Here is a 14,413-nt window from a genome sequence, read left to right on the forward strand (position 1 = left end):
ACACCCATGATATTTATGTACATGTACAAACAACAGAGCACATTGTTGATGTTTATGTACTCCCTGTTAGGGTTCGGTTTGTAAGGGATAATCTAACAATAGTAAAAGGGGGAATTGATAAAGTAGTATTTTACTTATTTATTAATTCCATAAGTTATTACAAAAATTATTATTAATATTTTACCTATTTATTTTAGTATAGTGTTTTTGAATGACTTGGTGTTTGTTCGCTTTACTGTGGGTGGCAGTGTGGCTGCTGTAGATTTTTGACACCACAGGGCTTCCGTTCGTACTCGGCGCTTAGCAGTGTAACAAAGTATTTTGTACATGTGCATTCGTGCACGATTTAATCATTTTAGACGTAATTTTGCAACCCGGAGGTAAGTTGATATTTAAATATATTTCATCATACACATAATGTACCCACGGTTTGGTATCTGTGATTGGAAATCTGCCTTTATGAGCCAACAACGGTTGTTAGCCAGTGAGCTAACCAACCAACCCTCGCTATCACAGAGCTACAGTGCTAACAGTGGGTACTTGGCTAATAGGGAAATGTTGGTGGCACGTACGCTGCTGTAACTAACATAACATAACTGGCGTTTATCTCAATTACATTGTATATATCCACGGTCTTTACATTAGCCACCTATGTCGTCGGACGCCCTCAAGAAACGCAAGTCGAAGGTTCTCCGCAGTGAAGGAGGAACCCCGGAGATGAAGCGAGGTCGCGGAGACGGGGACCAGCAGGTAATGGACACCGCCGGGAGGGAGCAGATGAGGGGGTCACAGAGACACCCATGTGCTGTAATCTGTTGGATTTACTCTGCTGAAAGACCAGGCTGGGCCAAAGTCCTCTGTTTGTAGCAAACGCCCTCACGGGTGAGGTGTCGCTTTGACATTCGGCTGAGCAATAAAGTTTGTCTTCAAATTCTTGTAGAGCCCATAAGTATTTAAATAGAGGGACCCACTAAAGCGAGTTTAAGAGTTAAAGTTTGCACATCTTACATGAACAGATGTATTAAGTGAATACTTAGGTTCCGAAATATAAAAACCAGTGAATCACATTTGTAGAACCATAAAATTCATCTTAGAAATGAATAAGAGTTGAGTGAGCAGCTCTCAGTCAGTACCATAAGCGTTACAAACATGGCTAATGGCATATGGCCATGGGATTACTGTATATTCCTCTGTTGGTTTTGTCTCCTCCACCTATTTACTTTGGACCAACATCTTTCAACGTCTACACATGATTAAATCTGCTTTTGTCACTGGGGTTAAGCTCCTCATGTGACTCACACTCAAATCCCTTGTTGATAGATACTGAATTGCTCTTTCACCACATTTAAGCGCTATATTATTATCAATCAAATAAGAAGGTATTAATTCAGGACAGCAAAATTATGAGTTTCAAAGAATGAAGTTTGAGGCAAGTTCACAATCTTGAAATTTGTTACCTGAGTTAACACAGTCAGTCACCACTGCTTTGACCACAAATCCCTTGACTCCTCATAGTATCAAGAAGAGTGGGCTAAAGTTAAAACAGGACTGATACTGGTGTGACATACTGTATGTATTGATGTTGTTTTTGTTTGTTTATTTTTTAGGATGCACGTGTGTACAGTGAGGAGGTGGAGCTGGACAGCAGGGACCCTGAACAGGACTATCTACAGTACAAAGAGTCATGTGAGAGTTTGGCCACTCTCATGAGTGAGATCCAGGAGCTTAAAGCCAACGGAGCCAAGGAGGGGGTAAGAATCATACTCTCAAGCGTCATTACAGGCTGATTTCATTATCATACTGTAGAAACAAGTACATCCCCCCACTGCAGAAACTAAACGACAATATAATATGTTGCACTGGCAAAGATATCTGGCCAATCTATCATAACAACATTGTATATAACCTAGACAAGTTGAGTCTGTGTCTTCACCGTCATAATGAAGTCTAACTCGTTGTATCTGCTCTCAGTGTGCTGAGGTCGAGCAGAGACGTATGCAGAGCTGCATCCACTTTATGAATCTGAAAAAACTCAATCGTCTGGCTCATATGCGGCTGAAGAGAGGCAGAGACCAGACACACGAGGTAACTTCCACACAACTGTTAAATGCTGTTCTGTGTTTGTGAGATATATTAAAAGAAATACCATCTTATGTTAAGTTCACTCTATTCCAATCTATTTGCTGAAAAAGTGCTGCCTCAAGTCACTTTTGTGCTGATCAAGAAAGGAAAGTTGAACACTGAGCACTTTGTTTCTACTTATAACCCCTACCTGCAATGGCTGCCACTGTCAGCAAAGAAAATTCATATGCCCCCAGGTTTGTTATCATTAAGGGTTTTTTGATTCAGATGCCAGTTCTACTTATTGATCCTTGTTCCTATTGAATTCTGGTTGGGATTCTTGGCATTTTGTTTGACGTTTATTTATTTTTAGGGTCACCTGGGTTGTGTTTGCAATGCAGCCTCAACCACTGTCTTTTTTCCTCCACCCAGGCAAAGCAGAGAGTGGATGTGCTGCACCTTCAGTTACAAAACCTGCTGTATGAAGTTATGCATCTTCAGAAGGAGATCAGCAAGTGTTTGGAGTTCAAGTTAGTACAAAATATTTCATCACTTATTTTCACTTTACTTGAGTCAAAGTATATTTACTCACATTTAATCCTAGTTTAACATTAGAACAAAAAGAGCACAAACTTTACCTAATCAGCACTTAAAATGAAGACCCTGTAAAGTGCTTTTTATGAATGGCAGGTAACCCCACCCTGCCCCCACTCTGTGATAATCTACTGCAACTAATCGATAACTGCTTAGCTCAAAAGATACAGAACACAAAAAGTTGCTCAGTTGGGGTAATTCTTGCAAATGTAGCTTGTTAGTGCCAACGCCGATTGTTCTCGTACAGATTTTCAGAGATGCGTCTTTTCACAATTGTAGTTAACTTCTGTTTCTCTGTCTCAGGTCTAAACATGAGGAGATAGACTTGGTGTCTGAGGAAGAGTTTAACCAGGAGGCCCCGCAGGAGATTTCCAGGCCCCACCTCACCAAAAATGACCCTCATCAACTCACACTGGCTCGACTGGACTGGGAGCTTGAGCAGAGAAAGAGGTCCGCACACCTGCACGTAGCATACTGCATTTGTAGCATCCAAATCAAGCTTGATATTTTTTTTGGAAGCACAGCGCAGTTGTTAAAAAATTGTGATTTGGATACAGGTTGGCAGAGAAATACAAGGAGTCACAGGCCACAAAGGAGAAAATCCAGAAGAGCATTGAGGTGAAGAAGGAGCATCTGAGAAGCTTACAGCCAGGACTGAACGCCATCATGCAGGTATAAGACCTGTCTGGGTGCCATATTATCAAGGTTTTTGTGTCCTGAACTTTCATAGGATCACAAAGATGTTTGAGTCATTTATGATATTAACAGTTTCATTTATTTGCTTACTTACTTTTAAAGAAAAGTTTTAAGTCCTATTCTCCATAGTTAAACTGCTGTGTCACTAGTGGACACCATGTATGAATCCTCCGAATGACAATATGATTTATGCTCTGTCCTCTCTCCCAGGCATCTCTCCCGGTGCAGGAGTACCTGTCCATGCCTTATGAACAGACTCAGAAACAGACTGAGATTGCCCGCCACCTCCCTCCACCTCTATATGTGTTGTTTGTTCAAGCCAATGCCTATGGCCAGGCCTGTGGTCAGTAATCATTAAGAGAATGTCTTTCAGTGTCTTTCATGCGTTTCAAGACTACCCAGAGATTTTCTTATTGGGATGTAAGTCCTGACTCTCACTGGAATATTTTTGTTTTCATTTCAGACAAGAACCTGTGTGTGTCAATCAGTGGTGATGTGGATGAGGCCAAAGCCTTGTCCAAACCTCCAGAAGATTCTCAGGGTACAGACACTTTTATACATGCCTGCCATCTTACATACAGCATGTACACATATTCATATGATCGCACAAACACATAACTTAATTTGTTCTGTATCATCCAGATGATGAGAGTGACTCCGATGCAGAGGAAGAGCAAGAGAAAACTGTGAGTCTTAAGCCTGGCTTTAGTCCACACACACACACACACACACACACACACGCGCACACACACACTCACTCACTCTTGGTCAGTGAGTGCAGCGATTTCTTAATATACCCATATAAGCACCGGACACAGAAACTCTCCCTGAAGCCCTAGCTGTCACACGTTGTGGTCTGGCGGGTTGGGGCAGCTATCGATTGCTTCCTGCATCCAGATTAGTGCCAACAGGGGCATTCTGAGAAATATTTACCAAGAATGGCTAGGTGACTGTAACCTGAGCCCGCCCATCCCACCCATGCACAGTCAGCTGCAAACACCAGTTTCTTTTAGTTTTTGTTGTCAGACTGCCTGTCTAGATGTTTCTCTAGATGTGAAGTACATACATATTTTCTAAATTGCTGATTTAATAATAACAATTCTGTATTTGATCTGTCTGGTCACCTGCATATGACAGCTCATCTGAAATGCTCTCTGCATTTTCGGTACTCATCTACTTTCAGCCTTTCCTTTGAAATGCCATTTCCTCCTTTTATCTGTAATAGTAGAGGGCTAAAGTGCTTGAGATGCTAAGTCACTATCACATTTCTCTTGTAAGCAGCTGAAATTTGATGCAAATTGTTTTTCTAATTTACTTGATATGCCACAATGTCAAACATGCCCTTTTGCTTTCTTTCTTTCCTTCTCCTGTTTCCTTTGCTTTTCATTGTCTGTTGTTCCACAGAAGAGGAGAAGGCCAACTACAGGTGGCCAGCTGGATGACAAGAGACGGGAGATGCTGAAAAGGCACCCTCTGTCCCTCTGCTTAGACCTCAAGTGTAAAGGTAACACATTCTGCTTACTTGATGTCTTTGGATGTCAAGAGTCTGTACATCCCCCTGTCTTTACACAGCACTTTTAAACCCAAATATTTACGAATCATCTGCATTACATTGCTTGTAAAACAACCATGTATATCCTGAGTAGTGTAGTAACTCTATACCTATTAGATAGTATGTGAAAGAGAGAAAGCGTGACCCACTCTGCTGTGACGACATGACACCACTTGACCCTCGTGTTCCCTCTGCTGGCGATAAAAGGAATAGTGACAGATTATGGGGAGACCTGCATTGCAGGCGTAACTCTACCTAAGGAGGGGGGAGGAGGGAGGGGAAGGGAGAGAGGTGAGAGAGACGCTTGCAGCATTGTAGGTCTGCAGCACCTACAACAAGCCGTAAGCATATTTTCTCATCACCGTTCTTTCTCCGATTCATGGTTTCTTTCTTGTACCCTCCCTCTCCCAAGTTATCCTCACTGCTGCCAGCTTGCAGCAGTCATTTTACTGCAGTGAAGGCAAAAAAGGCGAGCAGTGTAGGTGTCTGCGAGTGACAGAGTGTCACAGGGTTCACTCGGGACTGCAGACAGCAGAGGGTGAAAGATAACTATCAGCATAGTGTGTATCCCCTGGGTGCTGCTATCATGCATCGTGACCAGGCCTTGTTATTACTCTCTAATGCGCTGCAGTGTAAACTAAATCCAGGGGAACACTCAGAGGCTTAGTGAAAAGAAGGTGGTGGAGGGAATATTGAATTAAGCTAGTAATGGATTAGTTCATCATCGTGTGTTATCCACCTTGTCTCCACAGATGGCAGCATCCTCCATCTCTTCTTCTACTACCTGATGAATCTGAACATTATGACGGTCAAGACCAAGGTCTCCACCTCCACAGACCTAAACACAGCCATCAGTGCAGGGTATGTGAGGGTGTGTGTGTGTATGGATCTGCACATTTATCTCCGTCTCTGTGGCGCTGAAAGGAAAGTCTGATGATATCTTCTTTTGCAGGGAGCTGCTCAAAGCAGACACTCTACTCAGCTGTCTCTACACCAGCGACCAGGGACGGGAAACACCCAATCCAGCAAATCGCTACCAGTTTGATAAAGTCGGGTGAGGATGTCAGATAATTAAAGTAAATGAGAAGATATGTAGGGGATCACACCATCCAATTAACCCTTCGTTTCCCCTTAGAATCATTTCCTTTGCTGATTATGTGGAGGAGCTGGGACATCCTTACATGTGGGTTCAGAGTCTCGGAGGACTACATTTTCCTAGTGATGCTTCAGAGGTGTGTGTTGAAATTCTTTTTTTTTCCCAGCAGAGCACAGTTTCTGTGTGTTACAGCCGCATCATGTCTGTATGTGCTCATGTTTTTCCAGGGTGTCCGTGTGGGCAGTTCTCTGAGTGCCAGCCACATGGAGAGCACCATGAAGCTGCTGAGGGGACGAGTTCAGTCTCGCTTGGCTTTGCACAAACAGTTTGCCTCTTTAGGTACTTTATTTGTCAACAGCTTGTCACATGAAATAGTCGTAATGAACAGATTGTAAATTTTGACTGAGATTGTTTGTGCTCCTGTCCTCAGAGCACAGCATTATCCCGGTCTCCAGTGAGTGTCAGCACCTCTTTCCTGCCAAGATCATCTCCCGTTTAGCCCGCTGGACCACTATCACCCACCAGGAGTACCTGGTATACACACATGAACGCACATTTACAAATGTTTGGATTCACATGCACTGAAAGTATTCATCCAAAAACACACCCTTTTGCAGCACATGTCTCACCTTGACATTTGTCTTCCTTTGAAGGAGCTGCCATATATACGTCATGTGACTGATGCAGGGCTGGCAAAGGAGACTGATCTGTACTTTATGGCAGTGGTGGAAAGAGGCACAGGTAAATGCCACCACTGACAATAGAGCTGGCTCTTATTGATTACTTGATTTGGATTAAACAAGGTGTCTGTATCTGTCTCTTCCTGTCAGCTCGTCTCCAGGCCGCAGTGGTGCTGAGCCCCCGTTACCCAGAGATCTCTCCTCTTTTCTCCCTCTGTCTCAGCTGGAAGGGAGAGCGCAGCGGACGCACTGACGACAACCTTCGAGTGTGTACATTTCAGCTATGGTTGTTTATGTCCCAGAAGCTTTTGCTCATGCAAGCTCATTTTATGTCTAGTCTGATTACTGACAACCCACATGATGTTTGATTCTGACTCATCTTTTCCTTTTGTAGGCCATGGAGAGTGAGGTCAATGTGTTCAAAAATGAACTACAGGGACCACGTCCAGGACACCAGCTCCTGACCAATCAGATTGCGCGCCTGTGTGTCTGCCTGGATGTGTATTTGGAGACTGAAGGACAAGATGACAGCGTGGAGGGACCACGGGAGTTCCCCCGCGAAAAGATGTGCTTGCGTACTGTCAGGTACAGATACACAGAGGAATTAGTTAACTTTTTACACACATTTGGTCAACGACACACTGAATAGGTTTACCTCTGACATCTCTCTTTACCACTTTGAATTTCAGGGGTCCAAATCGTCTGAAACCATTCAAGTACAACCATCCTCAGGGCTTCTTCAGTCATCGCTAAACCTGTACATATGATTCTTCCTGCTGTACCTTACAGCTTTAACTCCAAGCTTACCTTTGTGACTGTTTGACACACAATTTCTCTCTTTTAAAAAATCTTTTTACCAGTCTGAAAATAAAAGAACACTTTGTTATTTTCTTGAATGAGTGTGTATCTGGTCTTTTTAAGGCTCTGTTGCATCCAGGCTTTGTTGTGCACTCCAGCTTTTCCTGTTTTATCTCTTTGCCTTCCTCTCCACCCTCACCTCTCTGTGCTGCTCTATTTATAGGTGTCGTCTGCACTGGCTGATTATTATGCCATTGTGGTTCAGTGCTGGCGCGAGCTGAGTCATTTCCACAGAGAGCCATGTCTATGGAATATGATATTTGGTGTATGCTTTACAGTTAGCCTTTGACCTCTCATCTATCATCCTGGTGGCAGTAACAGTGGTAAAACAGGTTATTATTCAGGATACTGGTGCCAGTTTCACAGTGTTTGTGGTTAATCTATCACTCTCCCATTTTGTTGCACATTGGAGGGCAAATCTAAAGGGATACAACCTAATCCAGAGTATAATGCATCATAGAAAATGTGCAATTGGAAGGAGTAGGTACTGCTGTCTGTCTTTGAGATAAGTAGTAACCTCATACTTTTCCTCAAGATATAAAGCAGTGAAGAATAGCTTTTTATGAAGTTAATTGTAAGGGAGGACACCATTGAATGTATTCTTTTCCACTTGATTGTCAAATTGCAAAAGAACAACTTATTGAGACTGGCAAAACTGGAGATTCAGTACAGATCAGTAGAGTTCAAAAAGAATAAAGACAGATGACTTGTCTTGACATGGCAGCTGCTAACTGCATTAAGAGCCGTCACAGTGGAGTTGATATGATTTAAATTGTAGTTATTGTTCATTAAACATTCATTCAAATGTAAAATGTGAAGAGCACATCCATCATATACAATGAGATTGGGTGTAGAGGAAACACTGAGATCATCGTCAGCCAAAGTGTGTCACAATGTCAGTACTGTATCAGAAAACAGGTTTTTTAATGGCTTAAATTGAATGGTTAGCTGCTTTTTAATAGACATGATGAATGGGTTTTGTCACCAGCTGCAGCACTCATTAGTAAATCCTATTAGAAATGTAGCCACACATTTTCTGCGAGAGATTGTAAAAATCTACAAGTAGCTTGAATATTACCCAAGGCATTACACAACTGATAATTATGGTAATCATGAATGAATAACATCGGGGGTAAATGTGGGAGATGTGTGAGGATTATAAAAAGGGGCTGCTGTGGTGTGTGAGCTTCACAGAGTTGCAGTGAGGCAGAGCTGGGAAATGAGAGTCTGTTCTGTGCGTGCGAGCGAGCGAGCAGCGCTGCTCCTGATTTATACATGAACATGGTCTGCGGGACGTGAGGAAGGGTGCGGTGGCTGCTGTGGGTGGGTACAGCTGCCCCTCCTCCCTACCCCCACCCCATCCATAGCCGCAATGCAGTGCAGTTAACTCGCAGCGTTTACCTTTCGGCCCTTGTACCTTGTATGATTATTATTAGACGTTACTCTTTTATAAATCTCCATTTAAAGTTAAATATGTTGTAGATTTTTCTCTTTTTTCCCCTCAGTGTGAACAGATTAAGAAAACCACACAAAAAGCCTCTTATGTTTGATTTTTTTTTTTTCATTCTTTATTTACTGTTTCATTTTGCATATTCTCAGCAGTTTATACATAGCACAGCCATCATTGTCCTAGCATTGCAGACCAGAAGAGTGAGACACTGCAGTTCACCTGTTGGGAGAAGCTGCATTAAGGTGCACAACAAGCAAGAATTCAAGTCTTTCTTAACTGGTGTATCTGTAAATATAATATAGACATTTGTGTTTCCTTAAATATACATTTTTATATTCAACATCTGTCACAATCTTTAGCTTGACATTGTTTATGACATCTCTACCCTTGAAGGCTCGTGTAGGTACAGCAGGCCCCTGCGGTCCCAGACAGTGGGATTCAGTTTAAATGCACTTGTTTATTTATTTAAGGGCAGTTGTCACATTCAGATAAAGAGTTTAGAGCATTCTGCATTCACTACAGTCATACATCAGAAGCATCAGGGGGTTTGTAATGGCCATACTTAGGGAGCAGGGGGTTATTTGCTACAGAAATCACTATTGCTTACATACCATTACCTGCTTTGTTTTGGACACTAGTGTCAGTCTGGATACTCCCAGCCTTTCTGCCCTGCCCTCCTTTCCCTCCCTCGTAGTTCTTTGGCATCTCCACCGCTCTGGCCTCGAAGCGCAGCTTTCAAGGCTTACTTCTTGGCCTTCTCCTCTTTGCTCTCTTTTGACTCGGTGCTAGAAGATTTCTCTGCTTTCTCTGCCTTTGCAGCTTCCTTCACTTCCTTGCTCTCCTTTTTCTCCTCGGGCTTCTTCTCCTCCTTCTTGGCCTCTGCTTTCTCGGGCTCGGCTTTAGGAGCAGGCTTCTCCTCTGGCTTCTTCTCGGGCTTCTTCTCCTCCTTTTTGGCCGCCGGTTTCTCGGGCTCGGCTTTAGGAGCGGGCTTCACCTCAGGCTCGGCCTTCTCAGATTTAGGAGCGGCAGGCTTCTCCTCCTTGGCGGGGGGAGCGCTCTCTTTAGCCTCAGGCTTGGGGGCGGGTTTCTCCTCTGCTGGCTTGCTGGGAGCAGCAGGTTTTGGAGCATCCTCCTTCTTTGGCGCTTCTTCTGCTTTGCTCTCCTTCTTTGTATCAGGTTTGTCTGTCTTCTCCGCTTTGCTCTCAGGCTCTTTCTCTTTGGGCTCCTGCTTCTTCTCTTCCTTCACAGGCTGCTCTTTCTCCTTCTTTTCCTCCTTCACAGGCTGAGGCTTCTCCTCTTTCTTCTCCTCCTTAGGGGTGTCTTTGGCAGGGACGGGCTTGTCCTTCTCTTTCTCTGGAGACTTTGCCTCAGGGGTCTTGGTAGGGGGAGATTTGGATTCAGGGGATTTGCTGGGTGGGGATTTTGACACAGGTGATTTTGGTGCAGGTGACTTTGACTCTTCTCCTGCTGGGGATTTAACTGCAGGTGACTTAGCAGGTGATTTGACCACTGGTGATTTGGATTCTGGTGATTTTTGTGGAGATTTGGATTCCGGTGACTTGACAGCAGGAGATTTAGGTTGAGGGGATTTTGCAGGAGGAGACGCAGCCTTCTCTGGAGATTTGGGCTTCTCCTCTTCCTCGGCTGCCTCCTCTTCCTCTCCCTTCTCTTCCACTTCCTCTTCTTTTTCCTCCTCTCCCTTTTCTTCTCCCTCTTCTTCCTTCTCCTCCTCTGCCTCTGCCTCTGCCTCTCCTTCTTCCTCCTTGCCTTCTCCCTCCTCACCTTCCTCCTCTTCTTTGGTCTCTTCTCCTTCCTCTCCCTCCTCTCCTGCCTCCTCTTCCTCTTCTTCCTTCTTTTCCTCCTCCTCGGCCTCCTCTGTCACCTCTGTCACCTGGGTCTCATCTGTCTGTTCCTCCACAATGACTGTATCTGAGATCTCCTCTCCTTTCACTTTGAGGTGGGTAGAGATTCTGCTTTCCAGGTAGGAGTACGGACCTCCTCCTGACACAAAGCGATTCTCCTCTCCCTCCAGTAACTTCCTGTTTTCAAGACAAAGATACACGGTCAGCCAAAACGTTATTTAGAAGGGAAAGAATCAGTTTAATTCTATTTAAACCCTGACTTACCTATAAGCAGCGATCTCAATATCTAGAGCCATCTTCACATTCAGCAGGTCCTGATAGTCTTTCAGCTGGCTGGCCATCTCCCATTTGGTGGTTTTCAGCTCATTATCCAGCTGATTGATGGTCTCCTGCAAAGTGAGAACACACAGGCTCACAGGTCAAATATCACGCTGACGGTATGAGAGGATACATGCAACAAATGTGCGCTTCTTGGTTTTCCAAGTGAGAGATAAGCGAGATGATTGTGCCTGTAGTGAGTTGAGGTCATCATGGTGTCTGTCTTCACTCTCCATACGCTGCCTCTCCAGGGACTCCTTGGTTCCTCTGAGAGTCTCCAGCTCGATGGTGCGGCTCTGGAGCTGGCGGCGGTACTCTACGATCTCCTCCTGGGTTCCACGGATGGCGTCCTGGTTAGACCTAGCGGCGTCAGACAGGCGCTCCATACGCACTAGAGGAATTGCAGATAGAGGAAGGCACATCATTTAGTAATGTGAGACATTTTTGCTGTGTCACACTGGCTCGTGTCCCAAAACAGTTTGAAGTGATCTGCATGTACTGAAGTGCAGAGAAAATCTGCTTTCTTATTCAGTCCATAGGCATACACTGGACTTTCTTTCTTTTTTTTGCCAAGAGACATTTGACCTGTCTTCTGTACTGAAGGCCTAAGAGAGCAGACAGTGACTGCTGGGCGATCTGAGTGACCTTGACAGTGTCCATCTGTCAGTCAGTATAGTCTGACTCAGCTCCCTCCCTCGTCCAGGCATGAATGAGCCTTACTGCTGCAGTCAGCTGGACACCTCACAGGGAAGGTCATTCTGCCAGCACCTTTTACTGCCTGTATCAAGTCAGCGTGTAAATATACTGCGAGAGCCAGTGGTGTGGTATGCAGTTGAATTGCTATTCATATGAAACCCTTGTTGGCCTATAAACCTCTCAGTTTGTAAAGAGTCACAAAGATAAGCAGCACTGTGGTGCATCTGATCTTACATCTACTTAAGCAGACTGTCTCAGTTACTGTAATTAAGTGAATGCAGGTTACTTCAAGGTCCTTGGTAAACTCCAGTCAGGACAGCAGAGAGGATGACTGTTAAAGCTCTAACCAGTGATGGGAATGATGAAGCACCACCTGCCTGCAACTCACAGTGACCTTGACACGACTATTTCTATTTAGAGGTTCGGGTTCAGGGTGAGATCCGTCAACACAACAAGCGGAGGCACATACAGGCGCACATGGGGCGAAAACAAGAACACACCCACTGTTAACTCAGAGTGAGAGTGCAAATTAATCACAGTCTCCTTCCTCTCTAAGTGCCATCTCACGCTCGCACTGCTCACCTTAAGTTAAAAAATATATATCATCCTGCGGCAACGATGCAACCACAGAAAAAGCGCACCATTTTAACTATTTAGATAATCTGTCTTGATTTACTTTCCTCCGTCTGTAATTAAACTTCCTAAATCTGGCAGACTGATGGTGTAAAAGCTATGAAATTTCTAAGCAGGACACGTTAACCTGCCAGAATGTAGAGGTGATTATGGTTACCGTGACAACAGGTGACCCGGCCTTGCAACCGTGATATGTCCTCGAGGAAGACACCGCCACTGCTCATTCACCTTAGTCACCTTATGTATTATTAAAGAGCTACGGGGAGTCTACCGCTTAGTTTAAACATTCATGTAAACCCCAGGGATGTGACTTCAGCACCATGGACAGAGAACAAGCTCTACACTGCGCCCTGACAAACCTTCTCTCTGGTTTTAGATGTTAAAATCTCTATTCAAACTTTTTGAGCTAACTCACCTTTGAACCATTCCTCTGCGTGCGTCGCGCTCTTGTTTGCGTGACTGTCCAGCTGTGCGCGGATCTCCCGCAGCGCGCTGGTGACGTCCGCCTTGAGCGCGTCCCGCATGTCGAAGCTCACCTCCGCGCCCTGAATCTGCGCGAGGAGCTCAGCGACCTCCTCCTCGTGGTTCTTCTTCAGGAAAACGGCCTCCTCCTCCAGGGCACGGAGCTTCTTGTCCAGCTCCAGTCGAGCCAGCCTGCACTCCTCCACGTACTTTTTCATGGCGCGAGCGGCAGCCTCCAACTCTTCCCGGTTGCGCGCCTCGTCCTCCAGCCTGACCCGCAGGTGCTGGATGTCCTCCTCCAGGTGCTCGTGCTCCAGGGTGGCGCGGGCCTTCTCCCCGGTTAACTGCTGCAGGAGACCCCTCAGGTCGCCCAGCTCTCGCTCGTAGTGCTCCCCGACAGAGGCGCGTCCGGCCTGGCTCTGTCGCAGCGCAGCCGCTTCCGCCTCCAAGTTGCGGTTGTGCATCTCGAGGTTCCGCACCTTGTCAATGTAGCTGGCGAAGCGGTCGTTCAGAGCCTGCAGGATCTCTTTCTCGCTCCTCCGTGTCATGTCGCCGTTGAAGGTTTCCAGGCTGTCGGCGGAGGACGGCTGGCTGTAAGTGAGGCGGCGGCGCTGGGAGTGAAACCCGCTGGAGGACACGGACGCAGGCCGTGCCTTGCGGTACGAGGTCGGCCCGTAGTAGTGGTGCTCTACCGCGAAACTCATGTTGGCGGGTCCGGAGGAGAACTGACTGCAGCAGGAGGGGGAACGCTGGCTTATATAGGAGGGAGGGAAAACTCACTAGTCAGCACCAGGACACACTCCATTTAAAGAGATATCTTTTCTTCAGAAAACTACTGCCTGCGCAGGAATATAATCAGTGTAGCACCTTGGTGATGAGTTGTATTTTTACTGTGTTATACTTAATGAGGTGAATTTTACTGAAGCAACAAACCAAAAATATTAACATAGAGACTGTAAAATATTTGTCAGGCATCACTTTTCACTTTCTATCTTAAGGTGTTTTGTGCCTAAAGAAACCTGGGGAAGATATTGGTTAGTCTGTGTGTAAAATGGACATGAGTCATTTTAGGCCTAACTGCAACACTGTCAATATGGTTTTAAATGGCTTTAAATTGTTCATGCTTTTGAAGACATATTCATAGTTTGGGTATGCTCTGGCTAAAGTCTATGTTAACTGATTGTGTGGGTGTGCAGTGTGTTCTGCTGATGCTTCTCTGTAGCTTTCCTGCTGCAGTGTGAGTTTGCAGATCCACGCCATCCCTCCTGGGAGTCAACTCAACTGCTGGGCCATTGACAGACTCTTTCTCTCTCTTTTACTACACACAAAAAAGGTTTATTTCTGCCCCTTTGCTTCAATTGTAACTTTTCATCTCTTGAGCTTCTTCTTTTTTGTTGCCAAAGAGTATTTAATCTCTAGATGTGTAGGTTTCAGCTGCAGGCCAAGCGTGACATG

General features: G+C 45.1%; 2 protein-coding genes across 2 annotated transcripts; one reads left to right on the top strand and one right to left on the bottom strand.

Moving 5' to 3' along the window:
* Positions 1–269: 269 nt before the first annotated feature.
* thoc5 (THO complex 5) lies at positions 270–7,575 on the top strand. Its single transcript, XM_018669698.2, has 20 exons — positions 270–380; positions 646–750; positions 1,608–1,751; positions 1,972–2,085; positions 2,494–2,591; positions 2,959–3,105; positions 3,213–3,327; positions 3,562–3,694; positions 3,815–3,892; positions 3,994–4,037; positions 4,756–4,855; positions 5,656–5,764; positions 5,856–5,957; positions 6,039–6,135; positions 6,227–6,338; positions 6,430–6,533; positions 6,653–6,740; positions 6,830–6,945; positions 7,074–7,264; positions 7,369–7,575. Exons 2-20 carry the CDS (start codon positions 652–654, stop codon positions 7,430–7,432), a joined length of 2,055 nt encoding a protein of 684 aa, XP_018525214.1. The 5' UTR covers positions 270–380; positions 646–651; the 3' UTR covers positions 7,433–7,575.
* A 1,502-nt stretch (positions 7,576–9,077) lies between these two features.
* Positions 9,078–13,711, bottom strand: LOC108878610 (neurofilament heavy). The gene is made up of 4 exons (XM_018669480.2): positions 12,912–13,711; positions 11,359–11,558; positions 11,114–11,238; positions 9,078–11,026 (listed from the first exon to the last, which is right to left on the bottom strand). Exons 1-4 carry the CDS (start codon positions 13,660–13,662, stop codon positions 9,730–9,732), a joined length of 2,373 nt encoding a protein of 790 aa, XP_018524996.1. The 5' UTR covers positions 13,663–13,711; the 3' UTR covers positions 9,078–9,729.
* Positions 13,712–14,413: the final 702 nt, after the last annotated feature.

Source organism: Lates calcarifer, linkage group LG13 (assembly GCF_001640805.2).
Source record: "Lates calcarifer isolate ASB-BC8 linkage group LG13, TLL_Latcal_v3, whole genome shotgun sequence".
NCBI lineage: Eukaryota > Metazoa > Chordata > Actinopteri > Centropomidae > Lates > Lates calcarifer.

What these genes read in the sequence shown, in the direction of transcription:
- thoc5 (XM_018669698.2), top strand. Translation starts at nt 652, where the DNA reads ATGTCGTCGGACGCCCTCAAGAAACGCAAGTCGAAGGTTCTCCGCAGT. An exon ending in AGCAAGTGTTTGGAGTTCAA is followed by an intron (nt 2,592 to 2,958) that starts GTTAGTACAAAA and finishes TCTCTGTCTCAG; the next exon opens with GTCTAAACATGAGGAGATAG. An exon ending in TGCCTATGGCCAGGCCTGTG is followed by an intron (nt 3,695 to 3,814) that starts GTCAGTAATCAT and finishes TTTTCATTTCAG; the next exon opens with ACAAGAACCTGTGTGTGTCA.
- LOC108878610 (XM_018669480.2), bottom strand. Translation starts at nt 13,662, where the DNA reads ATGAGTTTCGCGGTAGAGCACCACTACTACGGGCCGACCTCGTACCGC. An exon ending in ATGACCTCAACTCACTACAG is followed by an intron (nt 11,239 to 11,358) that starts GCACAATCATCT and finishes CTCACTTTGCAG; the next exon opens with GAGACCATCAATCAGCTGGA. An exon ending in ATTGAGATCGCTGCTTATAG is followed by an intron (nt 11,027 to 11,113) that starts GTAAGTCAGGGT and finishes TCTTGAAAACAG; the next exon opens with GAAGTTACTGGAGGGAGAGG.